This window comes from Harpia harpyja, chromosome 11, assembly GCF_026419915.1.
Source record: "Harpia harpyja isolate bHarHar1 chromosome 11, bHarHar1 primary haplotype, whole genome shotgun sequence".
Lineage (NCBI taxonomy): Eukaryota > Metazoa > Chordata > Aves > Accipitriformes > Accipitridae > Harpia > Harpia harpyja.
The window spans coordinates 9,564,545-9,592,211 of NC_068950.1; the positions used below are offsets into that span (position 1 = coordinate 9,564,545).

Genomic DNA, 27,667 nt, shown 5'->3' on the forward strand with positions numbered 1-27,667 from the left:
GCAGCTGAGATGCTCACACGTTTTCCCTGGCCGTACTGAAAGGCACCGGCTGCATGTGCCAGGCTACAACTACAAGGATGGGAACAACTTGCCTGGCCAACCTCACCAAAGTCATCACCAAAAAGCCTTGTCCATCCCCAAGCCCTCGAGAGCTCAAGCAGTGCAGAGGAGCTCTGGGGTGGATGAGTTTCTTAGAAAGAGATGGCAGCCAGGCAGGGGACAGCCAGGGATGCTCAGCTCCCGCGCCTGGAGCACACCCATTCCCAGCACTCACATGGGGATATGTCATTTACTTCTGAGAAAAAAAAAAAATATAAAATGAGCCCATCTCCCTCATGCATTGCAAATTCTAGGAAAGAATAATGCTGGGGAGTTTTTACCGTGCGGTGGTGAAGCTCTAGTCTCTAGGAGACAGCGGCTGCCTGGAGATGAGACATCACGCCGGCACGGGACCCCAGCCCACGCAGGGAGTGCCAGGCTAGCGGCAGCACCCCAGCTCTTTCTTGCTTTAAATGAAAGCCGAAGGGGCGAGGGCCCTCCCACACCATGCTGAAAAAGCACATGAATAATTTGGCATATTCTGGAAAAGCAGGCAGGCTGGCCTGGCCGCTGCCCTGCAGGGCTCCGAGCTGAGCTGCCACGTCCCCATCCTCGCTACCACACCGATGCTCCTGCAGCCACCCACCCAGCGGGCACTGCCAGCAGAGGCAGATTTAGGGATACCACAGGGAAACAAGCCCCCCCAAGCTGCCCCTTCACCCCTAGGTCACCCCCCCAAGTCTGGGGGCTTTGCGGCTCCCCAGCTAGGACCAGCTCCTGCCTGGCAGAGGCTCGACCTGACGTGCTGGAGCTGCAAAGGAACTATTCTCCCGGTTGATGCTCAGCAGGGTGCGTGACCTGTCCTGCGTCCTGCATCCCTGCATCTCGCCAGAGGGTTTCCCCAAGGTACCTGTTGCACCAGACCAAGGCGTTGCTGCTTGGCACCCGGGCAAGCTCTCCCGCGCCTGCCGGAGGAGACGGCAAGTTAACCAACAAGTTGCAGGGACAGAAAGCAGCAGCGGCAAGAGCTGCACGTAATCACCACTGCAGAAAACGGCACGGGGAGGGTCCTAAAGCCAAAGCGTGGCCACGCTGAAGTTTTCAGGCTGGGCTCCTCGGTGAGGGCAAAGCCCAGGAGGGGTCTTGGAGACAGCAGGGTGCTGAGCCCAGGTTGATGGGGAGCTGCATGCTGTGGTGCTGGGCACCAGCCACAGCACCCAGGGGCACCCGCAGGGAGGGTGGGAAGGGAGAGAAGCTTGCAGGAGTGTATGAAAGGATGGAGAAGCAGGGGAAGGAGCAGGGGGATCTGCACCCTCCACCCAGCCCTAAGAAAGGGATCCCTGGGATAAACCATGGTCCCCTACGCCAGCCTGTAGGCACAGCCAGAGGTTTTCAGCATCTTCCCCTCTGCCGCAGGGAGGGGGCAGCCAGACACCAGAGCCACTGGGGGGGGCCAGGGGCTGCAGGGTAAGGATAGCTGTGCCCCTGCCAGGTGTGATCAGCAGCGAAGAGGGCACAGGCAGGCAAGTGCAGGAGGGGACAAAGCCACCACCCAACAGGGACTGAAGATTTGTGGGCTCCTGGGGGTCCATCCCCAATGGGATAGGTGGCTCCAGGTGGGGTGGGATGGCAAAACTCCAGCAAGACATTGGGGCACAGAGGAAAGGCCACGACCCCCCCCAGCCACATTCACACAGAATGTCCTAAAGCATGCAGGGTTATACCAGGATCAGAGCCCCCCTCCTTGCCAGCATAGGGGGCTTCCAAATCCAAGCCTGAGGAGGGGCTGGGGTGGCTCCCCATGGGGAGAGGGGCTCAGCTCCCTGCCAGGGACCGAGCAGAGTACGGGAAGGGAAGCAGCAACAGGGCGAGGAGAGCATCCCTGGGGGACGGGGCACCCCTCTCCGCACGCCAAAGGAGAGCAGAAGGCAGGCGCTTACCTGCCAGCTAGTGCCACACGCACGTGTCCTGGGAGGCTACCGAGGCAAATCCAGGGAGCAAGGGGGAGGCTCGCAGGGGGTGCAGAAAGGATATGGCCAGTCGATGAGCTTCTTGGCGTATTTCCTGACTATGTTCTCTTCCCCAAAGAGGAAGAGCGATCTGTTGACGGTGAAGCAGTTCTGCCGGACAGGGATGGGGTTGTACAAAGCCATAGTCCGGGCTCTCTGCGCTTTGGTTTGCTTGAAGGCTCCTGGGGTCCCTCCTGCAGGAGCAGGAGGTCCTTGCCGGCTCCGGTTCTGGTCAGAACCCCCGTCTCCAGAGCCCAGCCTGCCGGCCACTGCCTCCCCAAAGCGAGCCATCCTGGAAGAAAACACACAGGTGAGCCGAAGCAGCACCACCAAGGCGGGGGGGGGGGGGTAGGAGAAGAGGGAGGGGGGGTTGCAGGGCACAGTCCCAACCACGGCCCCCTCCTCCTCTCCGGGTGATGCTCAGCTCCGTCTTTCCTCCATCCCTCCGGGGGAGCAGGGACCCGCGTGGAGAAGGAGAGGTGGCAACGCGCGGCACCGGCTCAGCACCTCTGGCGCGGCAGGGTGGGCAGCTGGCTACTACCGGCAACACCCCCCCCCCAAAAAAAAAAAAACGGCCACACGGGCAGCAGGGAGGGCAGGGAGCTGTCCTTCGTGCTCGGCGGAGGCCGCAGCAGCTCGATCCCTAAGCACCTTTCCGCCACGAAGCAAGGGGTTAAACCCAGCCACATCCTTCCCACCGCTCTGCCTGCAAGCCCAAACAAGCCCCTTTTAACCCCCCCCCCCCCCCCCCCAAACAAGGCGAGCCCGGGGACTGCCTGCCGGCAGAGATCAGGCAGGGAAGAGGCTGGGATCCAAATCCTTCCATCCACCCCGCCGCAAAGGAAGACGCAATTTGGTACAGCACCCAGCGCAGCGGAGGGGAAGCCGGGGGAACAGGTTGCAGCGTGGTCCAGCCTAGTTAAAGCCAAGAGTCCGACTCCCTCCTCCCGACTCCATCTTCAGCAGCCTGCGGGAGTCCGGCCACCCATCCGCTGGCTCCCCGGGGCAGCGGGCAGAGGCCCCCCCGCCCCCCCAAAAGCAGGCACCTGCGGCGGCAGGGATGCTCAGCCCTTCGCTGCCAGGGCAGGAGCGCGCAAGGCAGCGCCGGCTTCCCGCAGGAGCCGGGGCCACAAAATTAAAGGCTGCCGCGCCTCTGCAGCTCGGGGACAGCTTGCTTTAATGAAGTCAGTGGCAACACACACGCACACAAGCGCGCACACACGCCCGCCCGCCCGGCTCGCTCCCTCGCTCCATCCAGTGCATTCTTTTGGCAAGCACGGGAGCTGCCGCAAAGGAAAATCAGAGGCGAGGGGAGGGTCTGAAGGGAACAAAGACAACGGGGGAGCCCCCACCCTGCAAGAAGCTTCCCCCCCCCCCCCCCGCTCCGGCTGCAGAGGGCTTTCCAGCACATGGGTGCTCCTAGGTGAGTGGCTAAATGAGCGGGGGGGGGGGGGGGGGGGGGGGGCGCAAAGGGGGGCTCTGCCGACCCCCTGCCTGCAGGGGAGGTGAGAGGCTCACCCCACCTCAGCCCGCACCGAGCACCTCTCCAGCCACATGCACCGTCCCCCCATCCCTGCGAAACTTCGAGGCTCCCGGCTCCCCGCCGGAGCCGCCCCGATGCCAGCGGCTGCCGGGGAGAGCCCTCCTGCTCACTCGCATACAGATCAGCTTCCTCAGCATCCCCCCCGCCTCGGTATTTTTCTTTTTGACACTTGATGTTGGCCAGAAGAAGCAGCAGCTCATCGGAGAGGTGTAAACAACCCGGGCTGGATGTGTCCCTGCAGCAGCTGCCACGGGGAGGGGGCTGGCCCCGGGGCCAGTCCGGGCTCCGACCCCGCTCCCCCCCCCAGCCATGCCCCTGCCCTCCGCGGGCAGGGGGCTGGGCACGTTGCTGATGCTGCACCCTCACCTCTGCAGCCGTGCAGGTGCCAATGTCACCCAGGATGCTCAGGGTCCCCTGGGCTGTGCCCTGGTGCAGGGGCTGCCTGCCCACCCACCTTTGGGGAACCCACCTTACTCTCCTGACACACAGAGGGGACTCATGGCTCCCCAGGGATGTCCCCAGTGTCCTCCCTACCCAACAGGCAGGGCACCAGCCTCACTGCTCAGCACACCCGCACACCCTACAAGCTGTTCACACGCAGGATCCCCCACCCCTCCCATTCAACCCCACGTCTGAAGGGCTCCCCAGGGCCTTCAGCACTCGTTACCTGCCCTTCCTGCAGGAAGAGCACCCACAGCTCCAGCCGGCATCACAAGACACCCCGCGTCCCCATGATCCTCTTCCCCCGTCCACCCCACCACCAGCAACCTGCTCGGCAAACACAGCAGCTGCTGGCCCTGTCCCCCACATCTGCTGCAGGGCAGCCAGGAATGCTTGGGGCAGCTCAAAAAAAAAAAAAAAAAGAAATTAAAAAAAACATCAAGCCCTTAATCACATAAATCGTTAACTCATTTGGGCAAAGGCTGCTCCCTCCGTGCAGCCTGGCAGCACCTCACCATGGACTTCCCCACTTTGCAGGCATTACTGTGACCAAACGGCCACAGGGCTGGCTTTTTGGCCCAGGCTCTCACAGGTGCATTGCCAGGAGCCCTTGAGGTGGCTGGGCAGAGAAGAGGAAGGATCAGAGCCTCCTCAGCAAGATAATAGAGGAGTGTTTGCAAAAAAGGTTGTGGAATCATTGCCCCAACTTCAGCCAGGCTCCGAGAGCCCACCAGCTCACCACTATGCCCATCTACTGCATCCCTTCTTGATTTTGCTCCTCCAATTAGCCTTATAGCAGAGGTGAGTGTAATTGGGGGGGTTTCAGCAAGCCCCCCAGCTATGTCACCACCACACTGCAGCACACAGTGGAGCAGGGGTGGGCAGATCTCTCCCAAAATGCTTCCCAGGTCACCAGCTGGCCCCAGCACAAGCCAGAGTGACCCTGGGTTTTCATTCCACTAAAGACAGGCAGTGAGGAGACCACACCAGCTACTGACTAATTACAGTCCCTTCGATTCATTCCAGGCAAGACACTGCCCTAAATGAATCAATTATGATTTGTGGCTCATCCCCTTTGCCTCCTCCTCCTCCACCCCACCACTAGCGCAGCATCAGGAGTAATGCCACTCTTCCCACCTTTCAACCCTTTAAGCCTCTGTTAATTAAGCCCAAGGCTGGGCCGATTGCCAGGAGCAGATCCTCAGCCCTGCAGAGCTCCTGCCTTGGCTCCCCCATAGCCCCCCCAGCCCTCTCCCATCCCCCTGAGCCTGCAGACAATCCTCCACCCAGCCTAAATGCTCAGGCTCTGGCTGGTACCCGGAGGCTGAGGAGGACGGGGAAGGCTGGACCCAGCGCTCCCCCCTGCATCCCCTGCCCAGCTCAGAAACACCAGGCCTGCCTTACTGCTCGGTGCAAGGCGCCGAGGAGGAGGAAGGCAGCGTTCCTCCTACCCCCTCAAAGCAGGGATGCACACCTTACCTGGACACTTCTGCTGGGGCAGCAGGCTATCCCCTGCACCCGGGGGTTCGCTCTCGGCTCTACTCTACATTCAGTGCTGCAGAGCAGAGCACAGGATGACCCCGCTGGGAGCCTGTCTCCTGCTCAGACAGTGCTAAAGGATGGGATATTTATGAGAAAGCAGCTCCTTAAGAGAAGATTGAAAGCAAAAAAAAAAAAAAAAACCCCAAACTTAAAAAAAAAAAAAAAAGACCCTGGCTATGCCAAGAGATGCAGGCTCGGTTTCCAAGGATGTTTATTGCCGTTCTTGTCTTGACCCTCACCCCAGCACGCTGGGATCTGTGAGTCAGGGAGAAGCCTGGCTGATGCCCGCATGATTCAACATGGCACAGAGATTCAGAGCCAGCTATGTGGGGTTGTTTGGGGGGTTTTTTTATGAATGAAGGAAGTCCAAGAAGACAGGGCAACAATGAGCGCTGGGACAGGAAGGCACTTGGGATGCGCTGGGTTTTGCAAAGACAGGCTAACCCCCCCTCCTCACGCTGATAGTGCCATCCAAGCCTCCTCCTTGCCTCCCCCCCATGCCACTACCCCTGCACGGCGCGGCATCACCGGAGACACTGGGCTACCCCTTCCCAGGGGAGGACCGAGCCCCCCCCAGCACCACCGCCACCTCCACCGCAGGGACGGAGCCGGGGGCCCGGGGCTGCCGCCGCTCCGGCATTGCCATCTAGCGGCTGCTGCCCCCTCCCTGCAGCCATCATCCCCCCCCCCCGCCCCCGCCGCTCATCCCAGCCTCCGGCAGCAAGCAACGGGGTTTGGCTTTGCTTCGCAGTCGTGGGGATCCAAACCGAGCCCCCCCTTTGCCTGCGCTTCCCGCGGGGTTCTTTGAAGCAGACGCAAAGCCCCCCCCGTGCAGTTATTGCATCCCATCGCACAGCTCTCCTGCCACTGGAGCAGCCTCCGGCTCACCCCAGGCAACCCAAAATCCACCTATGCATTGCTGGGTACAGGCGATATTGTTAAAAGCATCCTCTGCCGAGGCCCGGGTTGCTCAGAAAGCCGGAGGCTGCTCCGCAGCTCAGGGACAGCATCACGCAGGGGACAGATCCGTACCCCAGCCCTGGCAGGATCTGGAGAGGGGGGACAGGCTCTCCTTCCATGACTGATATTCCCAGGAGCTCTGACGGGCTGCACTCATCTTAGAAAGTGGCTTTTGGCATCCCGATTTGATTTTATTTTTTAAATAAGGCTTTAGCCATGCTGAGAGGGGAAGAGAAATAGGATCAAATGAGAATCATCTACGGTGCTCTGGCCAAATTTCAAACTGGGACTGGGTAGCTGTGACTCAGAAGCATGTTTATAACCATGCAGGAAGGGAAGATTTTTTTTTTCCAGGAACAAATTCATTACCTGCTGGATTATGAAGAGATGTTTTCTCCATTTGCATAGGGGAAGCCCTGCCAAGCCAAGAACCTCCGCAGCAGGGAAACAGAGTCCCTGGGCTCATGCAGCCCACCCATGGACACCCGGGATGGGGGTGGAGAAGGTCCAAGCAGCTCCAGGATGGCATCTCCAGAGGAGGGTACCACACCAGTCTCTGCCTGATGTTCATCTGTGCAGATGTTAGCAGCTGTGGCACGGGCCATGACAGCCTTGTTGGCATCTCTCCTGCCAACAAAGTCCCAGGCCAGGCACAACAGCCTCGGCTACACTGCAGAGACTCTGCACTGCCTTGCAGCAAGGCAACTCTCGCCCAAGCCAGGGCAAGTGTTTCCTCTTTGCTGTCTGTTCACTTTTTGGTAACAACCTTGCCCGAATCACCGTGCTCCCCACGAGCTGTCCACCTCACCGGGACATGCCTTCCCCAGCACTAAAAACAGAGAGGAGCAGCACCTTCTTACAAAACTGCCTGGACGCGTTCCCAACACAGACCCAAAGGGCTGACTTCTCAGGGTCAGCACCGTAATTTATTCACTGAGAAATTATACGGCTGGAAGACTAGTGAAAGCCAGCAAATTTCACACTGAGCTATAAACTATGCGCCCAGATTTAAGCAACTGCCACTACTCTGCCAAACTGTTCCCAGTCATTCGACTGAAGCAGCCACACCAGGTGTCACACAGCAGCAGCAGCAGAAAAGCTTTAAACTGCTTTAAGTTGAAAGTGTAATTTGCTGCACACTGCCATAAAACATACCTGTATTCACAAATACTGCTGGTTTTAATTACCAAGACCCATGAGTCCAACATCCAGTCTTGGCATCTTTAAAATCAATGAGGTATCAGTCTTGTAAAGCTTTCTTTCCTAGGATGGAGGAATAAATCTCTAGAAATGGGGATTTTTGCTGCTATATCTCCCTCCAACAAGCTCTCGCAAGTGGCAGTGCATCCTAGCTGCTCTCACCCAGCCTTTCCCAAGATGCAAGCAGCAGCACACCTTGCATTCCCACCCCAGAGGTCCCTTTTCCTAACCTCTCTGCAAGCGTTTGCCTAAGGAAATCCAGCCCAGGGCATCTTTGGCCTCATTTTTTAAAATACCTGCCAGTTCTCAGCAAAATGCCCCACAAACGTGAATGTAGTACCCAGCTGGTCCCACTCAAGGTTCTCAAACCCAGGACATCCCACCACACCCCAGTGGCACCCACCAGTCCCCAGCTTCTCTAGGGGTGAGATGCTGGAGCTGATTACACCCATTAGCCACGTTTTTTCAGGGAGCTCCAAGCAGAGCCTGGAGGAAAACCCGTGAGCCTCCATCCCTTTTACTCCTCCCCTCACCGCACACGCATGCAGATGCTTCCCAGTAGCTGATCTGTTATGACATCCATCTGTGTGAGCAAAGGAGAGACACGCTAAAGGTGTCTCCACAAGTCAGACGGGATGTCAGAACAAGGATCAGGTGCTGTGTGTATAATCTGCTGCTTGTACTCTCCCCAAGCACTCTTTGGTGCAGGCCAGGTGTGCCGAGATGCTGAGATGCTGGAGCCCAGCACCAGGTCCTGCTTGGGGTGGCCTGAGCCCCAGGGCTCGCCACCATCCACAGTGCCCTGGGAGCACAAGCACCCCAAGCTAAACTCTTCGTGTACCTTTTGAAGTCAGCAGAAGTGCCCAAATGCACCACAGAGCCCTGAAGTCAGATGTTCCGCCACACTGCATCACTGTGGGATCAGAGCAGCTTGTACATCAGAGCTACCGATAAAATAGAAGGACGCTGTGTCTTGAATCAGAGGGGGATTCAGTGACCAAACAGTCACAGGCTGAAAGTGCTGGGAGAGGTTTAAAGGACAGCCAAGAAACCTCTGGTCCTGTGCATTTATAGGGATGCAACAGGGCTGTGCATCCAGCCCTGCAAAACACATGGGAATTGGTTTTGGTTCTTGGTCTCACTCTGCCACCATGAAGCTCGGTGCCTGCACTTACCCACCTCCCCACAGGCTGCTCAGGTCTTTGTACTCTCCAAAAAGCCCAAAGCAAAACCATCGCCACATTTGCAGCTGCATATGCCACCCAACAAGTACAAGGGGTTTGCTGGCAGCTCAGGCAGAGGCAGGTGAGACCCTGTCCCCCCCCAAACCACCACAGCCAAGGGACAGCATCGCTTTGCCCCGGTGCTGGCCACAGCGATGCCATGCAGGAGGGAAGCATCCCCTGGCCTGCCGCTGCCCGCTCTCTTATTTCCTACCGAAACACCCCATGCTGAGTGTTTCCTACAACGGCAGTGCTCCTTGTGCTAACTCTCTCTGCTTTAGGCTGGGAGGCTTCGCGGCTCAGTTGAAGAGGCCTGAAATAATCACCCATTAATAAATTGCCTGGAGTGCCCTGCTGCTTTATTTAGCCTTGCAAGTCGGGCTCTAATTAGCATTTGCAGCCGCATCCTGGCTGCTCCGGGCAGGCGTGCAGCAATCCCACCTCCCAGAGAACAGCTATCTGCCTCCCCCTGCTTTTCCATCAGATTAAAGCGAATTTCCATCCCCACTTCCAACCCCCAAATCCCTCTGCACAACCTCTCCCCTCGGCTGAGCTGCAGAGCGTCCCAGTCCTGCACTAACCGAGCTGGCAGCAGTGAGATATAACCTCTCTATCCTCCTCCATCTCACATGGGTCCAGTTGGGGGCATTGCACTTCCAGAGAGGCTGACTCAAGAGGATCCAATGGGAAAAAATAGGGATATTTGAGAATGACCCTGCCGAAAAGATCGGGGCTGGGTAGCAGGGATAAGAGAAGGCCAAGGAGAGGAGGGAGGGAGGGAAGGAGCACAGACCCAGGGGGTATTCCTGTTCTTGCCACCAAAGCCCTGCAAGCGCAGGGCTCGAGGGGGCAGATCCGGCCACAGCCAAATGCCAAGCTGCCAAGCTTTATGCGTGCGTGGGAACAAGGAGACTGAACTCAGAAAAGACATCCCCGGGGCCAGCCATAGACAGTCAACAGGAGAAAGCATATTTCTAGCCTGCCAAAGGGTTGGAGAGGGATTTTTTAAAAACATTTTTTCAACCTCTGCATTACCTGAAGCAGAAGAAATCCCTCACTTTCTCCATCAGCATCCTCATGACCCCTCTGGCGCAGCAGCGTTAGCGCCTGCCAAAGCCAGCAGCAGATTTTCTCCTCCCTTAGACCTCCTCTTTGCTCCCACAAAAGGCAGGTCCATGCCTGAGGACCATCCTGTGTTTTCTCTGATCCTTTGCCTGCCCTGCAAGGCTCAAGTCAAACAAACACAGCAACCACAGTACCAGCGAGCAGGATGATGGAGGAGCGTCCTGCCTTTGGGCTGCAAATACCCCTGGCAATAAAAAGAAAGCTGGACCCAGAAACCCACCAATTCCATCCCCAATCTAATGAAGCCAAACTCACAGGCTCAGCTTTCTCAGAAGCAACCTGCTAGCAAACAGGGTGGCTTCAATAAAAATTACATTGTCAGGACAAGAGCCAGGAGAAGATGGAGCTGTTGAAAAATTTTTCCAGCAAGTCTGAACTTACGCTGAGCAGCTGATGCTCAAGACAGCCAAAGAAGCCCCATCCCTGGCGCGCAGCCAGGAAGGAGATGCTGCTTCCATCTTCCAAACCTGTGAAAGAGAAAAGGCCAAAGAGCAAAACCTTTCTCCGAAAGCTACTCAGTGCCGGGAGGTGCGAAAAAACCGTCCCCCTTGCTGCGGCAACAAGCAGTCATCAGCTCGACAGCCTCTGTGAAGGCAAACACCCTCGCCCATCCCCAGGAAAGCAAGGCTGAGCGCATCTTGTGCGATTCCTCAATGGGAAAAAGTTCATTGAAGAATTTTTAGACTTATTTCCACTCCAGCAAATGCACAGAGAAGACAGTTACAGCATGTTAGCTACTGGTTTACTGTCTCATGAGCTGCCATGGGAAAAAAAATTACCCCTATGAAGCTCCTCTGATAACAAAAAAAAAGACTCATGGTTTGTATCGGAGCTCGCGAAAATGACGCATGTTTTGTTACAGCATCATCCACCACAGTGGTATGCTCCAAGCTCACAGGAAAGCTGCTTCCCATCAAGCAACCCACACACAGCTGGTTAGCATCATCTGTGAAAGATGAGCCACACCACCAGCTCTTTCAGGTGTGTTTTGGGAAGGACGATGCCACGCTGATCTCCTTTGGCACTGTGGTCCCCCATGGCTGGGGGTAAGCACCAGCATGTTTTTCACAGTTAAAGAGCGAGACCCTTGCCGGCCGGTGTGCATACCACCAGCCCAGAAACAGTGATGTGTTTTGGGTGACCCACGCACTCATAACCCTGCACCAGTCCGAGTGGACTTTCCCATCAAGCATGCAAAAGGTAAGCAGAAACAAGAAACACATCTCTTCTCTCTGCTTTTCTAAGATCTCTTGATGTTTCAAAGGCCACCTTGGGAAATCAAGAGCCACATTTGAAAGCTGCTTTAGTACAACTTCCAGGACCTTCCTAACTTTTCACATGGATTTTTTTTCAGCTCTCAGGTAGCACAAGTGGTCCAAGCCAGGGATTAACGTTTGTCACGCACAAACACAGCAAACACCTTTTGAACTAGGAAGGATGAACTGGCAAGTGCAGAAAAGCCTGTAACCCTTCAGAGACAGCTGAACTGAGTGTCCCACACATACAGTAGGAATTTCACATTGGCGTTCGCTTGTGCAATTAGGTGGAAGTACCAATTCCATGGTACGGATAAGACTGCAAGGAACAAGTGTCTCTAGGGACAGGTTGTGCACTAATCTTCACAGCTGGGTTTTCACCAAACTTTCAAAAACCTTTCCCAAGTTTGAAAACTATGCAGTTTGAAATGAAGAAAATGCCATTTTGGAAGCATGCAGCAAGAAGTCATCTACGTTTTAAAATGTAAAACATGCTCAAGACATGTTTTAAAATGTAAAACAGGGTTAAATTAAAAGTAGGTTATAGTCTGATCAGACTAGAACTCCTGAGGTCCCTTCTACCCTAAATTATCTTACGACCTTGTCATCTCCTAAATATACATTAGCAGGGAAGGATGTACTACCCGTAAACAGAAAATAATGTGAACCATAAAAATTTGAGAGGCTGGGAAGAACCTCTCCCACAAACATCTGGCCAGCAGACAGCCCTCCATCAGAATTACACAGGGACAGCTGGGGGCTGCCTGGGAGAGGGGAACAGTTTGGATTATTCCAGGGGAGGGAAAGGATGAGGGTGCAAAAGAGTATCAAATAGCAGAAGTTTCATTGCACGCATGCTGCGCCGAATCACGCTCGCAGTGCAGGAAGATGATATAAAACCGGGACTGATAAAGCAGAGTGTTGTGCTGCCATCCAGAGGGACTTTGACAGCCTGGAGAAACAGGCAGAGGAACAGCATGAAATTCAGCTTCATGGGAAATGCCAAGTCTTGCACGTGGGGAAGAACAACCCAGTCCGTGGAGGCTGGGGAGCAGCTTGGCAGAGAAAGCCCCGAGGGACCTGGTGGACACCAACCAAATTGGCCACGAGCCAGCAGTGTGGTCTTGCAGCAAAGGAGAGCAACAGCCTCCTTGGGCTGCATTAAGCAAAGCATTGCCAGCAGGTTGAGGAGGTGACCCTTTCCCTCCGCTCAGCGCTGGTGAGACACATCCAGAGTGCTGTGCCCCACCCCAGACGGGAGAGACACGGACTTACTGGAGCAACTCCAGCAAAGGTGACTAAAGGAGTGGAGCATCTGCTCTACAGAGAGGCTGGGAGACCTGGGGCTGCTCAGCCTGGTTGGAAAAGGCTCAGAGCAGATCTTACCAATGCATATGAACACCTGACAGTAAGGAGTAAAAGCAGAGCCAGGCTCTTCTCTGTGGCTCCCTGTCACGGTTTAACCCCAGCCAGCAACTAAGCCCCACACAGCCGCTCACTCACTCCCCCCCCCCCCCCCCAGTGGGATGGGGGAAAAAATCGGGAAAAGAAGTAAAACTCGTGGGTTGAGATAAGAACGGTTTAATAGAACAGAAAAGAAGAAACTAATAATGATAATGATAACACTAATAAAATGATGACAGTAATAATAAAAGGATTGGAATATACAAATGATGCACAGTGTAATTGCTCCCCACCCGCCAATCGACACCCAGTTAATCCCCGAGCGGCAATCCCCTGCCCCCACCCTCCCCAGTTCCTATACTGGATGTGACATCACATGGTATGGAATACCCCTCTGGCCACTTTGGGTCAGCTGCCCTGGCTGTGTCCTGTCCCAACTTCTTGTGCCCCTCCAGCTTTCTCGCTGGCTGGGCATCAGAAGCTGAAAAATCCTTGACTTTAGACTTAGCAACAACTGAAAACATCAGTGTTATCAACATTCTTCTCATACTGAACTCAAAACATAGCACTGCACCAGCTACTAGGAAGACAATCAAATCTATCCCAGCCGAAACCAGGACATCCCCAGTAACTGGACAAGAGGCAATGGGCACAAACTGCAATAAAAGAAACTCAATTAATACACAGGAATAAACTTTTTGACTGTGAGGGGGACTGAGTATTTGGGACAGGTTGCCCGGAGAGGTTGTAGAGTCTCCATCCTTGGAGAGATACTAAAAACTTGCCTGGACATGGTCCTGGGCAGCCTGCTCCAGCTGACCCTGCTTGAGGTTCTTTCCCACCTCACTGCCTCCCAGCAATTCTGTGCTTCTGAGCTGTGGCCAGCCCCAGGCCAAGGGGGAAGCTCTCATCGAACACTGGTTCCTGGGAAGCACAACCAGCCTCAGCACAGTGCATGGCTTCAATGCAGTCCCGAGATGCACTAACAAACAATCCTGACACCTGCAGCTGAGACTCCAGCAAGGGAAGCAGGAACAAGACGTGCGAGGATGCGGTGACAAAATGTGAGGCCAGGAACCACCTTGTCCTCCATGTTCAGCAACCAGCTCCTAACCAGCCCAGCTCCCTAGTAGAGCAGCCTCAGCCATGCAGGAAGGCTGGGACCGACCATAACTGCCCACCCTCCCAGCAGCCCTTGGGAGGCTTTGCAAAGTCACCTGAATTAACTCAGAAAGGGAATTCTTCATCCAGGCTGTGCCAGAAACCCAGACTTTGAGGCAGTTCAGGGAAAGATACTGCTATTTCTGTGCTGTCACCAGGACATTCAGCAGAACTCGAGTTCATCCCAGGTCAGAAAAAAGTCTCCTCCCCATGCATCAAAACTTTGGTCTGCACTGAAGGGAAGGGGGGAGAGCACAGGGAGGTCCTGGGCAGATACCTCTAGGAGAGATGCTCCTCTGCTGCTCAAGGCCAAGTTACCACAATAAAAGCTGTATTTCAGTGCCCCCGGGTTTAGCATATCCACAGCCGTTTCTACTACCTGCCTTGCTACTCTTGCAGGGTAAAACAGAAGCAGGGAGAGTCATCTGAACTGAGAGGCACTCATTAGGCTCTCGGAGAGGTTAATTTCTTTGCCCTGGGTTGCAGAGGACTTGCATAGGAGACATGGGTGTATTTCCATGAAGGATGCTTCCCACTACAGGAGCCTGGCTTCACCTGTCACCGACTTCTCAAGGCTTTCACCAGCAGAGCCCCCGCAGCTTCTGCCAGCTGCCTGCACTGCCCCGACCTTCCTGCCCAGCTTCCCCAGGCTCCCGGGCACATGGCAGCAGACATCTGAACAGAAGGCCGTGGTGGAGAAGGACGTGGCTAAGCTGCCCCTGACAGCGACTGACACTGCAGAGGTGTTGGAAGAGGAAAGTCATCTACCTCCCAGGGCAGGGTCAGGAAGGGAGGCATGAGGAGGGGTGACAGGCACTGGACACTAGTGCCAGAGCCAAGACCAGGAGGGGATGCTGGGGCATCTTCTCCCTCCCTGGCAGCACCTATGGGGGAGCAAGAGCTGCCATTTCATAGGTCCCTCCCTCCCAACGTCAGCGCTGCAGCCAAGAGCCAGCACCTTCCTCCAGCCCGTTGCCCCCAGCCTCACGCTGGAGCAGGACGGCACTGAGCAGCCCCCCACGGAGGCCGCTCGGGTGGGCAGGAGCTGCTGCACAGGTACCAGGGCTGCTGCTTACAGCACAGCAGCAACACCCACTACGTCCAACACCTCTCCCAAAACTGTGCCGCAGAACTACCGGCATCGGTGTCGGCAACTCAGAGCCATCCTGGGGCTTGTCCCTTCTCTGCAGATCCAAGGAGGGCCAGGGTGATGGGCACTGGTCCAGCCAGGGCCACACTGCTGCCAAAGCAGCCCCAGCCCAGGGATATTTCCCAGACAGCCTCACCAGCACTGAGGAACAAGTGGCAGTGCAGCCCCATGCACACTCCTGCCCTCTCCATCACTGCAGCCAGTTAAACCCAGACGGTGCAACGCACTGGGGAATATGCCGGGAAGCAGCGATGGAACTGGCAGCTCAGCACACACCAAGGGGGGCCTTTGTCTCATTCAGCACTGGGGGGGGGGGGGGGGGGGATAAAAAAGTAATCTTCATTTGTAATCTGGGATGCAGAATGTGCACATAACCAGACAGAGACTGCCAAGTTGTAAAGAGCCCCTGAGATCTATTAGCAACACCCTGTGCATTTTCACAGTTTCTTCTGTTCTCTTACTTCTTCCAATAAAACCGCGTGAAAGCAGAGCTGCAGTAATGTTACACTCCAGCCCAAAAGACTCCCCACAGTCTGCGTTGCAGGTATGGATCTGAGCAAGCAGCAGAAAGCTCTCCTGCCCTGCTGCTCCATGGACCACAGGCTCCCAGATGGGCCATGGAGATCTCACTACAGATCATAACGCACAAGAGAGATCTAGCAAGCTCCTAGTATCAAAGCCATCAGCTCTAAGATGCTACAAGAGAGGAGAATGCTTTTAATGATGCTTTAGGAGCACTGTCCTGTACTGTGGGCAGAGTGCACCGCTCCCCACAGGACACTGAAACTTGCAGCCCATCACCCTTGAGCCCCAGGTACTCCAGCGCTGAGTTACAGCATCCCACCTCCACACTATCACCTCCAAACTGTACCAAGGCCCAGCTGCTTTTCTTCTGGTCTCCGCTGCTCCCACGGTCCCTGCCCAGCCTCTGGGAATCAGGCTTTTCCATGCATCCTTGCTGTAGATATCATTCCAAAATGAGAGCACAGCTTGCATTCCCCAAAATGCTCAAGCTAAACTCAACAAATATCCATGCACATGTGGTTTTAAGCCATGCAAGGCAGGTTTGGGTCCTGCTTGCTGCAAACTCAGCTGGAGGCTTTTCTGGGGTGTTCCCTGGGTGGCTCTACCTGTCCTTACCATCAGCTAAAGAAGCAGCTACTCAGCCTGGAGAAGCCACAGGAAGTCCCCCGTTTGCTTATTTTGACAAGGAGCTTTTCTTTTGAGCTCTCAGCCAGACATAGTCCAAATGATGCTGCCACAAGTATGTGGCAAAGACATTGGTAATTCAGCCACAACCGCTCAACGCAGCAGCAGCATGGCAAGCCTTGAAGTGCAGCAGATATCTCTGCAGGGCACCCGGCCAGGACTCTGGAAACGGGTTTTAGTGTCTGCCTTGGACTTAACTCCCTTAGTCAAAAAGAAAGTAGCCTGGTACATGCAGCCTTCACCATAAAATTAAGCCTTCTACAGAGCCACTGCCCCAGATGCACTTAGCAGATGGTGTTTTCTGCTCTCTGCCTCAGTTTCCCCATGAAAAAAAAACAGAGAAAAGAGCATTTTCCCCCTCCTATTCTTATTTCATCTTAAGGGGCAAGCACATTTCACTTGTGGGTTTTTTTCAGTGGCAAAAGGCAGCAGAGATGGAGTCCTGGTAAGGGTCAGACCTGCCAATGCTAATACTGGTGACTAAGAAAAAGCCTTTGCTTCTCTTCCGTATCAACCCAGCATGACAGCGGCTGCACACAACATCTGGCTGCACACCAGGAATACCGCACCTGCAAAGACAAAGCTGCTCCAGGGGAGCAGAAGTCTCTCATGTGGCAGAGGAGAGGCACAGGCAGCACTCTCTCCCCGTGCCCACCCCACCGCACACCCCCCAGCCACCGCTGGCAAACAGGAGCCCAAGGGGATCTCCAGCAGCTACTGAGTCGCTCTTGGAGCCCTGAGCAAGGCGGCAGATGCTGAAATGCATGTCGGAGTTAATTCGTGCAAGACGGATAGCACTCAGAGCACAATGTTTAACCAAAAACTCCCCAGAAGCCTTAAGAAGGAGGTGCAGACCTCTCTGAACCACCCTGGCTTAACTCATCAGGTTTTGGCAACAAGGGGGAAAAAAAAAAATTTAAAAATCAGTTATTCTGGGCCTGCCCTGACCCGTGGGCAAGCCAGCCATCTCCCTGGGTCTGCCACAGCTCAAAATTGCACAGAAAAGCCATTTTCCAGGTTCCCCATGTTCCATCTAATGCCCATCGCCATGCTGGGGCCATGGGAAAAGTGTGACTCCACTGCTCACGGGGAGAGACAGAGCCAGACTTCCCAGGCAAAAGCCCCTAGGGCGATTCAAAGCATGGGAGATGGGCCCTTCTGAAAATTAAATCACAGGGAAATTGCATTATTACTAATAAAATTATAGATAAGGAAATTAATTCGCTTTTACTCCCCCACATGCTATCCATCTAGTCCCAGAGAGCATCCACAGTAACAGGGTTACTGGCTCTGCATACCGGCCTGGGCTTTAGCAAAGTTTTTGGGGAAACACCACTGGTTTATGAGTCTGATGTTAAAGCAGGAGCCTCTGGCATGTGGGTTTTGCAGGCTAAAGGGGTATCAGGGCACCTAACTTTTGGAGAGCCACAGATCCAGCCCTCTGGGGCTCAGCCTGCTGTGCCGAGATCGCTGACTCCCTGGGAAGGGACCTGGCCAGGATGGGCAGTGGGGTCCTCGGTGGGGGACGCAAGGTCTGCCAAGCCCACAGGCTCTGCCATCGGTGCCAGAGCCCGGCATCCCCCTGGCACGGGGGACTTCTGCAAAGCACAAACATGTCCACCTCCTGCAGCGTGGCTACTGGGCTGCGGGCTTGGGCATCTGCAAGGAGAGCGCCCCATGGCCAGACCCTGACAGCGACAAGCCTGGTAAAGGGAGGGCAGCCCATCTCAAATCTCAGGGACACCTGCCTTAGACATGACTTCCCACACACACCCACAAAACCATTGTAAAGTGGGTTGAAATGCCAAAACCAGGCATCCGGGAGCTGGGAAATGCAAAGATTGGGCCCTACCAGGCTGGGGAAATACCCAATATATCAGGTTGGGATGGCAGCAGCCAGCACAGCCATCTACATATTCCCATTGCCTCAAAGACAGAAATATTAGGCTTTGTGTTTGAGTTACTGCTAGATAAAGCAGCCAAAGGCAGCGAAAGGGGCACATCCCGCGCGGTACGAGCACGAAAGGCTCCGGCTTCATCTCCCTGCCACAAAATAGAGCTGTAGTCATCCAGACAGTTAATTAGCGAGCAGCCGTTCTAGGAACTCGCTCCACCAGCCGACAATTAACGAGGCCATCCCTCTGCTTCCTGCCCGGTCATGATTTATTCATCTGGCATCCCCGGTGAGCTGCAAAAGATAACAAGGCACCAAGCACTTGCCGAGCCCATATGTCAATTTATTTCCCCTGCGCGGGGCTTCCTGAGTCACCGGCCAGGAGGTTCCCTGGGCACAAAGGGATGAGCACCGAGTCTCGCTGATGGGCTGCCCTCCAAAAAAAAGGCAGGAGCAGCCTCAGAATTATCACAAGCAATTTTATCATGCAGAGCATCCCAAAGAAACCCTACCCACTTCAAACGAGCAGAGCACTGACCTGGATCTCACCAAAGCAACACACCACATCTAATTAATATAGGGCCTCCCACCTCCTTCAGGTGTTTTATAATACATTGATTGTATTAATCAAGGAGATGCTCTGGACCGGCAATATTGGAGCAGGATGTTCTGCAGCAGCTTATCCCAGGCAATTTTGCCAAGTAGACACAAGAGGGGGAACCTTGTAATTTAAATGCAGGACTGAAGCGTGTGGCTGCAGCCTTGGTTGCGCAGTGAATGCCAGGCGAGGGAGAATAATCCAGGACTTGGAGCTGGGGTTTTCTCACAGCACCAAGGCAAACTATGGGAAGAAGTTAATTAAAGGAAAATAATAAGTAAAATGAGCGGGTTCTAGCTCTGCCAAGCACTTCTCTTCTGTTTTCCCAAGTTCAATAATGCCTCCAGCTTGCTCTGATTCAGGGGGACTTGGCCACTTTTTAGGATTAAATACAAATCCCCTCACAGCAGGGCTCAAGCCACAGTAAAAGCAGAAGGCAATAACCCTAAATGCATCCAAAAGCCTCACTGCAGCCAAGGGAAACTATTTTGAAGACTTCCAAGATGGAGGACTTCCAAGTTTCCTCTACATCTCACTAACTGCCCCACAATTTGGGGAACCCCCTCATCCACAGAGGCCTTTTTGCACCGTTCCCATCAGATGCCACCATCCAGCTCAGAGCCGAGAGAGACATCTCCCACCACTTTGGCCGACAAAACGCTCACCTCCCGTACACGGCACACCACTATCTCTTTCCATCTCTCGCACGCACCCCGCAAACTCACCCCATCAGAAAAACACCGCAGTCCAGCCGGCTCAGACCAGCCCAAGCCCTGCAGGACCTGCGGGATGTGCCGAGCCCCAGGGCAGGACAGGGGCTACACAAGGCCCCAGGTGCTGGAGGCAGGACCACCATCAGTTTTAAAAGCACAGGGAGAGGAAAGGACCCAGAAGAGGTTTGCCAGGGTGGGAGGGGGGGGAATCTCATTCCTTGTGTTTCAAGTTGTTCCCTGCCTTTAAAAATCCTCCCTGGAAAACAAAGGCAATGGGGAAAAGCAGCCCAGCTCAAGAGTGCCAGAAGATCAAGCACAGCTGGTGTTGGCTGCTCCGCAGGGGTGACACCACCATGACATCCCCCAGCCCCACGGAGAACAGGGAACGCTCCCGCTCCCCCCGGCTGCCCACCTGGGCTGGGGGCTCTCCGGTACTTACTCCCACTCCTTCCTCCGCGCCTGTGGCGTGCTCTGCATCTTGTGCGCTTCGTGTGCCTTGATAATGTCCCTCTGCTCGATCAGCCCGCCCCGCCGGCGCTTGATAACGTCCGGGCTCACAGGGACATACTGGCCGAGCCCCAGATCGAAGGCGCTGCCCGTCTCTGTGCCGGCATCGGCATCCCGGGACCGGGGCTCGTAGAGGGCATCGAAGCTGGTGGCGCGCGAGACCAGGGCCTCGGCCAGGCTCTCGGGCTCCAGCAAGTTGCAGGACTGGGTGGTTTGCATGAGACCGAGCCGGTGCTTGCGCCACGTCTCCTCTTCGGGCAGGGCCAGGACATAGCGGGGGGAGGCAGGGTCCAGCTCAGCCCCCCTGCCCGGCGCCGGGGCGCTGACGGAGCACGTGCCGAATCCCAGCATCTTTGGTGCTGTTGTAGCTCATCACTCTGAAGGGGCACAAGACAGAGAGAGGAGGCTTAGGGCTTTCCTCCATTTGCTCCCCAATTCCCTCCCTCCCACCCCAGCTGAAAGGCCCATTTCTCCTGGGTGTGCTGAGCTAGACCCTCTCAAACCAGGCACAGGGCTCGTAACATTAGACCCCCAGCCTAGGGCAAGGGGTAGCACCTCCTGCATTACCGCTTTCCTCCTCCTTCCCAGTCTGGGCAGCCCTACACCTCTTGAACCTGCAGCTCTCTGACCCTGCAGTCAGTCCTTCCAGGGGTCCCCAGAGCAGCACAGCTCCCCGTGGCCGGACCACAACATGAGCCCCCCACGCTGTCTCACGGATGGGAAAAGAGGAGACTTGGGAGACCTGGATCAAACCACCCCTGCACTGCTTTTGCCCTTTTTTTTTTTTTTTTTTTTTTTTTTGCTCTTTTGGGGTTTTTTTTTTCTTTTGCAGGGGGTCAGGAGGAATAAAAAGGGCTAGCATAGCACAGCTCAGCTAGGAGCACAACCCAGTAACCCCCAGCGCGGCCCTCCTCACCCAGCCCAGCAGGCAGCCGTGCACTCGCCAAAAAGCTGGCCAATGCCAAGCGCTACCCGCACTCAGCTGCCCATGCAGGCAGGGGCCGTGCAAGTGGCACACATGCCGGCAGATGGTGCGGTGCCCTCGCACGCTGCCTCCCAGGTGGGCACAGCGCTGGAGCATCCCTGGCCAGAGCATCCATGACCCCTCTCCAGCCCCACACTCATGGGATGATGGCCAGGCAACTTGGCAGAGACAGGCAGCAGCTTTGGAGGCTGGATGTGGAAATATCAGCACAGCTTTGACTCGGGAGCTGCACATCGGAACGAAAGGCGTGGGAAAGCTGCCCGAAACACCATGCTGAGCAACACTTTTCGGCTAAGCAAAATAGATGATGCTTTACAGACAGGAGATGCTTGTGTCTGAGAATACACCCAAAGCCTTGTCGTGGTTAAACGCTTTATTCTCCTGTTGGAGAATCTCCATTCAGCACATTATTGCTGTAGGAAGGGCTTTGCTCCAGCAGTCCATGAAATTCTCCCCCCCCGCCCCGTGCTTGCCCATGATGGAGGTGAAAGAGGGGATGACAGAGAAGAGCAAGGCAGCTGGTGCTTCACACCCACGCTGTCACTCCCTTCCTAACTACATCCCTGACACAGGGGGAAACAACCTAGCAAGGGAAAGGAGCATTTAAACCCCCTGAAATACAGCAATAATACAGCAAATTGAGCACATCAGTCATCTTAACCCCTTCCCAGGGCATTGTTTGGAGACACCTGAACTCCTCCAGAGCAAACAGGGAGACAAGAACAGCAGTCAGGAGAAAAGCTGGGAAATTACCACAGCAGGAGCAAAAGTAAAATAAATATGGGGGGGGAAGTCAAGAGCAAAAGAGGACAAAACAGAGCGTGTCCCCCATGCTAGCCCAAATCAGCCTGACATCCCCACACCACAGGGGAAGGGGTGCACAGCCCAGCCAGGGAAGCATCCCATCTTCTTTGGGTCTGTGGCGCTGCGCTGCAAATCGGAAGTGTCTAAAGTTGCCCCCAAATTTAAACCTGTCCAGCCCAAGGGCTACTTGCCCCTTAGCAAGCTCTCTAGAAAGAAAAAGGCAACTACCAGTAAGAGCCTCAGTAAATTAATTAGCACATCAATAAGACGAGTTTGGCTGCTCCCACCAAAAGCTATAAACAGATTCTTCACTTCACTACTCTGCTTACCCATGTGACTTACTGTTTTAAAGGCATTAATTACTTAATTTTTCAATCCAGTCCTACATACCTTTACAATTTCTCATTTTCCTAACCTATGCCTTTCCTTTAAATTGCTGTAACCTGGGATTTGAGTTGCATGTTATGGGAATTACTATAGCAGGAACCCCTTGCTGCTAGTCAGGCTAGGAGCAAGGGGAGGAGTTCATTGAAATGTGAGACCCTATAACTTGGCCCAAAGGGACCAGGGATGGAGACTGTAATGGATATGCCTTTAAATTATGGAATCATAGAATCATTTAGGTTGGAAAGGACCTTCAAGATCATCGAGTCCAACCATCATCCATGCCCACTAAACCATGTTCTGAAGTACCCCGTCTACTCGCTTTTTGAATACCTCCAGGGATGGTGACTCAACCACTTCCCTGGGCAGCCCATTCCAATGTTTGACAACCCTCTCAGTAAAGAAATTTTTCCTAATATCTAACCTAAATCTCCCTTGCCGCAACTTGAGGCCATTCCCTCTCGTCCTATCTCCAGCCACCTGACAGAAGAGACCAGCACCCACCTCACTACAACCCCCTTTCAGGTGGTTGTAGAGAGCGATAAGGTCTCCCCTCAGCCTCCTCTTTTCTAGACTGAACAACCCCAGCTCCCTCAGCTGCTCCTCATAAGACTTGTGCTCCAGGCCCCTCACCAACTTGGTTGCTCTCCTCTGGACACGCTCCAGCAGCTCAATGTCTTTCCTGTAGTGAGGGGCCCAAAACTGAACACAGGACTCGAGGTGCGGCCTCACCAGTGCCGAGTACAGGGGAACAACCACCTCCCTGTTCCTGCTGGCCACACTGTTCCTGATACAGGCCAGGATGCCATTGGCCTTCTTGGCCACCCGGGCACACTGCTGGCTCATATTCAGCCAGCTGTCAACCAGCACCCCCAGGTCTTTCTCTGCCGGGCAGCTTTCCAGCCACTCTTCCCCAAGCCTGTAGCGCTGCATGGGGTTGCCGTGACCGAAGTGCAGGACCCGGCACTTGGCCTTGTTGAACCTCATACGATTGGCCTCAGCCCATCGATCCAGCCTGTCCGGATCTCTCTGTAGAGCCTTGTTGTAACCCATGATTTGAGTTGCATGTTACAGGAACTACTATAGCAGGAACTACCTGAACCAATGGAGGAAAGGACAAGCCTTACAAGAAGCAGTGCCAGTGCAGCAGCGACCCGACCCGAGCTGGCTTTGGTGCCCAATAACTCCACACAACACACTGCCTCTCCTGCCCTGAGTGACCACCGTAAGAGACAGAGCCCAAAGTCACAGACTAAGTGAACTCAGGGAACATCTGTAGACATTTTACAGACATTTCACAGGGGTGGTCCATAGACTGAGAGAATGATAGCTGTGTATTATATCAAAGGATGAGAAGGGGAGTGGGTGGGTAATGAGGATGTATTGGATAGCGAGACCTGGGCATGATGTAAATGGTATGGAATAAAGGGTGGAGAATGTGCTGGGTTTGGCTGGGATAGAGTTAAGTTTCTTCATATTAGCTAGTATGGGGCTATGGTTTGGATTTGTGCTGAAAACAGTGTTGATAATGCCAAGATGTTTTAGTTATTGCTGAGCAGGGCTTACACAGAGTCAAGGTGTTTTCCACTTCTCACCCCACCAGCCAAGAGGCTGGCAGGACACAAGAAGTTGGGGCGGCACAGCTGGGACAGCTGACCCCAACAGACCCCAGGGATATTCCAGACCACATGATGTCATGCTCAGCATATAAAGCTGGGAGAAGGAGGAGGAAGGGGGGGGTCGTTTGGAGTGATGGCGTTTGTCTTCCCCAAGTAACTTATGCATGGAGCCCTGCTTTCCTGGAGATGGCTGAACACCTGCCTGCCAATGGGACCTGGTGAATGAATTCCTCATTTTGCTTTGCTTGCATGCACGGCTTTTGCTTTACCTATTAAACTGTCTTTCTCCCAGCCCACGAGTTTTCTCACTTTTACCCTTCTGATTCTCTCCCCCATCCCACTGTGAGGGAGGTGAATGAGTGGCCGCATGGTGCTTAGTTGCTGGCTGGGGTTAAACCACAACAGTACCTTTACAATTTCCAATTTTCCTAACCTACATCTTTCCTTCTCATATTGCTTTGCTCATTTTCAACCCTCCCCTGCTAAAGTTTAACTCCTCATCCAGTCACGCCAGGTTTTGGGGGAGGGGTTTTTTTTTTGGTTTGTATTGGGGGGGGGGGGGGGTGCATTGATTTGGGGGGGGGTGGGTTGTTTTATTTAAAAAAAAATAACAAACCAACAAAAAAAAATAACAAACCAACAAAAAAAAATAACAAACCAACAAAAAAAAATAACAAACCAACAAAAAAAAATAACAAACCAACAAAAAAAAATAACAAACCAACAAAAAAAAATAACAAACCAACAAAAAAAAATAACAAACCAACAAAAAAAAATAACAAACCAACAAAAACCAAGCAACCATTCTGCAGCCCTGTTTCTTCCCTGAGCATTTCCTTGGGGAGGATGAGACGCTTTCTTGCATACCAAGCATGAGCCCTCCAGGTTTCAGCCATGGCGTGGCTGCAAGCAGAGCCCTGAGGACAATTAGCTAAGAGCAAACGAGGACACATCCCGAGGGCAGGTCCGGCATCCACACAGACACCAGCTCTCCTGATGCCTACCAATGCATCTCCCACCAGGCTTGCTCCAGGGACACCGGTGACTCCCAGGCTTGGAGATAAGTGAAAAAGCTCAAGCAGAGCCCTCAGATGAAACACTGAGAAAGTTTGAGGAAATAAATAGAAATAATTAGCTCTGTCTCCGCCTAAGCAAACAGGGCTCACGCTGCCAGCAGAACAAGCCACGTTCCCTCCAGAGAAGTGACAAGCAGAGAGGGGAGGATGCCAGAACATTTTGTTAAGGAAAGCTGATGAGGCTACGCGCTAACGAGGGTGCACGCGCCACGTATGAAGCATCTGACACCAGGGCATCTGCCCATCTTTTAGCCTTTGGTCCCCCCCTTACACCGAAAACAAACCCACTTTATTTTTACACAAAATCTGAATTAGTGAGAAAAACACCACATTTGTTCATGTAAACAGCAGACGCCAAATTAAACACCAGCCCTGCCTCCCACAAAAGGGAAACTTAGGGCAAGCCAACACGTGGCCGGTTTTGCAAACATGAAGTTATTTTCTGATCCTGTTGGAGGAAACCCACAGCTTGGTATGTGCCAGGAACAGGCCACGGCTGGAGCTGGGACCACAGAGCTGGACAGCAGCCCTGCCTCCACACCAGGTTTGCTTAATAACTTACAACTTGGGTGCGTATCGGTGCCCCTGAACCCTTCCAGCTGCAAATCAGCCTTTGCATGGGAATAAACCCAGGTTTGCCACACAGCTCCCTGTTAACAGCTGGGCAGAAGATGGCTTTGCAGTTCTGTTAATGACAATAAATAATTTTTTAAAAAAGCAAAAGAAAACAGCGTATCCACCTATCTGACCCACCATGGTACCACACGTGGTTTCCCATGGGTGACTCCGGCTGATGCTCGCTGTCCATATCCCCGGTTGCACGGCCGGGATGTGACGAGCGCATGGCACAGAGCCGCGCGTGGCTCCAGGCAGCCCCCACTGCCCCCTGATCACCCAACTGCACCAAAAGGAGAGGACACCACTGCACAGAAACAGTGCATTTGGCTGCATTTGATACAGGAGAGCCAAGGAACAGCTGCTGTTGTGACACACAGCAGGCTTTCAATACCAGAAAATGAAGTTTCTAGAGGCTCTTATCTCCCAAATATCGGTCTAAAAGTAATAAGAGTCAGGAAATTTACTGTTTGCTCTGGAAGCAGAGAAGTCATCTAGATAAAACCATGGCCACAGGGCACTGGGAGCAGTCAAACTGAATTAGAGTGTGGATATTCAGCTGTGAAAGCACTAGCACTTGTGCTTTCACCTGCACAGTGGCTGGTAGCAGCATGATGCTCCCAGCACAACCAGGGGGACACCTGAGGACATGGACCACCCAGCTGTGACGATGCACAGCCAGAGCTCAACCCTGCCTAATGGGGATCTCATTAGAGAGATCACACCCAGCATCCATCCAACCCCTCCCACGGTGGGAGTGCCACAGCCAAACAGGGACAGCACAGTAAGCAACTCTTGCCCCTTAGCCTGTACCTCAACCTGTGTTGAAATGGGACACAACCCAGGGCAGCGTCCCGCCCCACAAACCACCAAGAACAGCCTTTTCAAGACCTCTGCACCAGAGGACAAGTGATGGAAGAAGAGACACACACAGGTCCTCTGCAGCATCCTTGAGAGATGACCACACATTGCCAAGTGGCTCGACCCCGTTATCTCAACCCAAACCACATGCCACAGCTGGGGAACACAGCCTCTGCAGGCAGGAGACCCTGGACTCTCACACCATACTTCATTTTTAACTTCTAGCAGCTGATTAACTAATAAAGAGCTGCAGTGAGAAGCAGGTTCCCAGCAGCACCACTGACCTACAAAGAGGAAATTTCTTTTAGGGGTTTTCTCTGTGTATGTGTTTGTGTTACAACAGCAGCAATCAAGTCTTTAGCCAACTAACTATGTATTACCATAATAACTACACTCAGCACTTAAGGCACTGGGTGAGCTCTTTGCTTCCATTATCTGAATAACCTTCACCAAAACCCCCGGAGTTAAAGCAGAAAGGCTTAATGCTGTGCTGGCTGGTGGGGGCTGATCTTCCCCCAGCAGCACAAGGGTCCAGCACCACAGCGCTGAGCTCCAGCACTGCCATGAGCCCTGGGCAAGCAGGGTGGCAGATGTCTTCCTGGAGAGGACATGAGGCCTCAGCCCAGGATGGACAAACCCCGGCTGTTTTGTACGCAACAAGCGGCAAACCTGCCAGAGTCCTCTGACCATGGTCCATCAGCCCAGCAGGCTTCCCTGGGGATTCGGGGGATGATTTCAACAGCAGCATCAGAGCAAGAAGCTGCTCTGATGCTCCTGCTTCCCCTTGTAAGCAAGTGTCCCTCCTCTCTCCTGAATGAGCAAGGAGAGAGCACAAGAGACAAGAGCAAACCCTTCTGGAAGATGTGTATATATGTAGGAGAGCATCTAGGATGCTGCCCCCAAGCATCTCGGGGACAGACCGAGCCAGGCAGGGTTTGTCCACTTCACCAGCCCATACGGGATGTCTCTTCCCCGAGCTTGGCTGGTCTCCCTGGGAACTCACACGCTCAGACATCTCAGCCCCGCTCCATCCTTCCTGGGGCACAGGGATGCTCCAAATCCATCCCCTGCCACCCCTTCCCTCTGGCTTGCTAACCTGCCTCTCCTGGGCCATGGAGGCCACTTGGTTTTCCGGACAATCAAATGCCATCTGCCCCTCTCTGCTGAGCCGTGCTTACCCCACACTGCTAATTATTAGTCCCTGCTCAAGGGGAGAAGTAGAGCTCACACAATGCAGCTAAGCAGAGCACTAAACCTCAGAGCGCTAGGAAGAAATTCAGCGTGGGGCCCCTGCAAACAGAGACAGATGGGCTGCAAGAGCAACTGATTCATCCTCGTGGCCTTTTCCT

General features: G+C 54.1%; 1 protein-coding gene across 2 annotated transcripts in view; it reads right to left on the reverse strand.

The window, feature by feature from the left end:
* CACNA1E (calcium voltage-gated channel subunit alpha1 E) overlaps positions 1–27,667 on the reverse strand; it is a 146,350-nt gene that overhangs the window by 98,675 nt on the left and 20,008 nt on the right. For both annotated transcript variants that reach the window (XM_052801159.1, XM_052801158.1), the window contains exons 2-3: positions 19,907–20,351; positions 2,074–2,340 (exon numbers count right to left, since the gene is read on the reverse strand). In XM_052801159.1, the coding sequence (XP_052657119.1) occupies positions 2,074–2,340; positions 19,907–20,325 (686 nt within the window). In that variant the 5' untranslated portion in view covers positions 20,326–20,351. The remainder of the gene's footprint in view (positions 1–2,073; positions 2,341–19,906; positions 20,352–27,667) is intronic.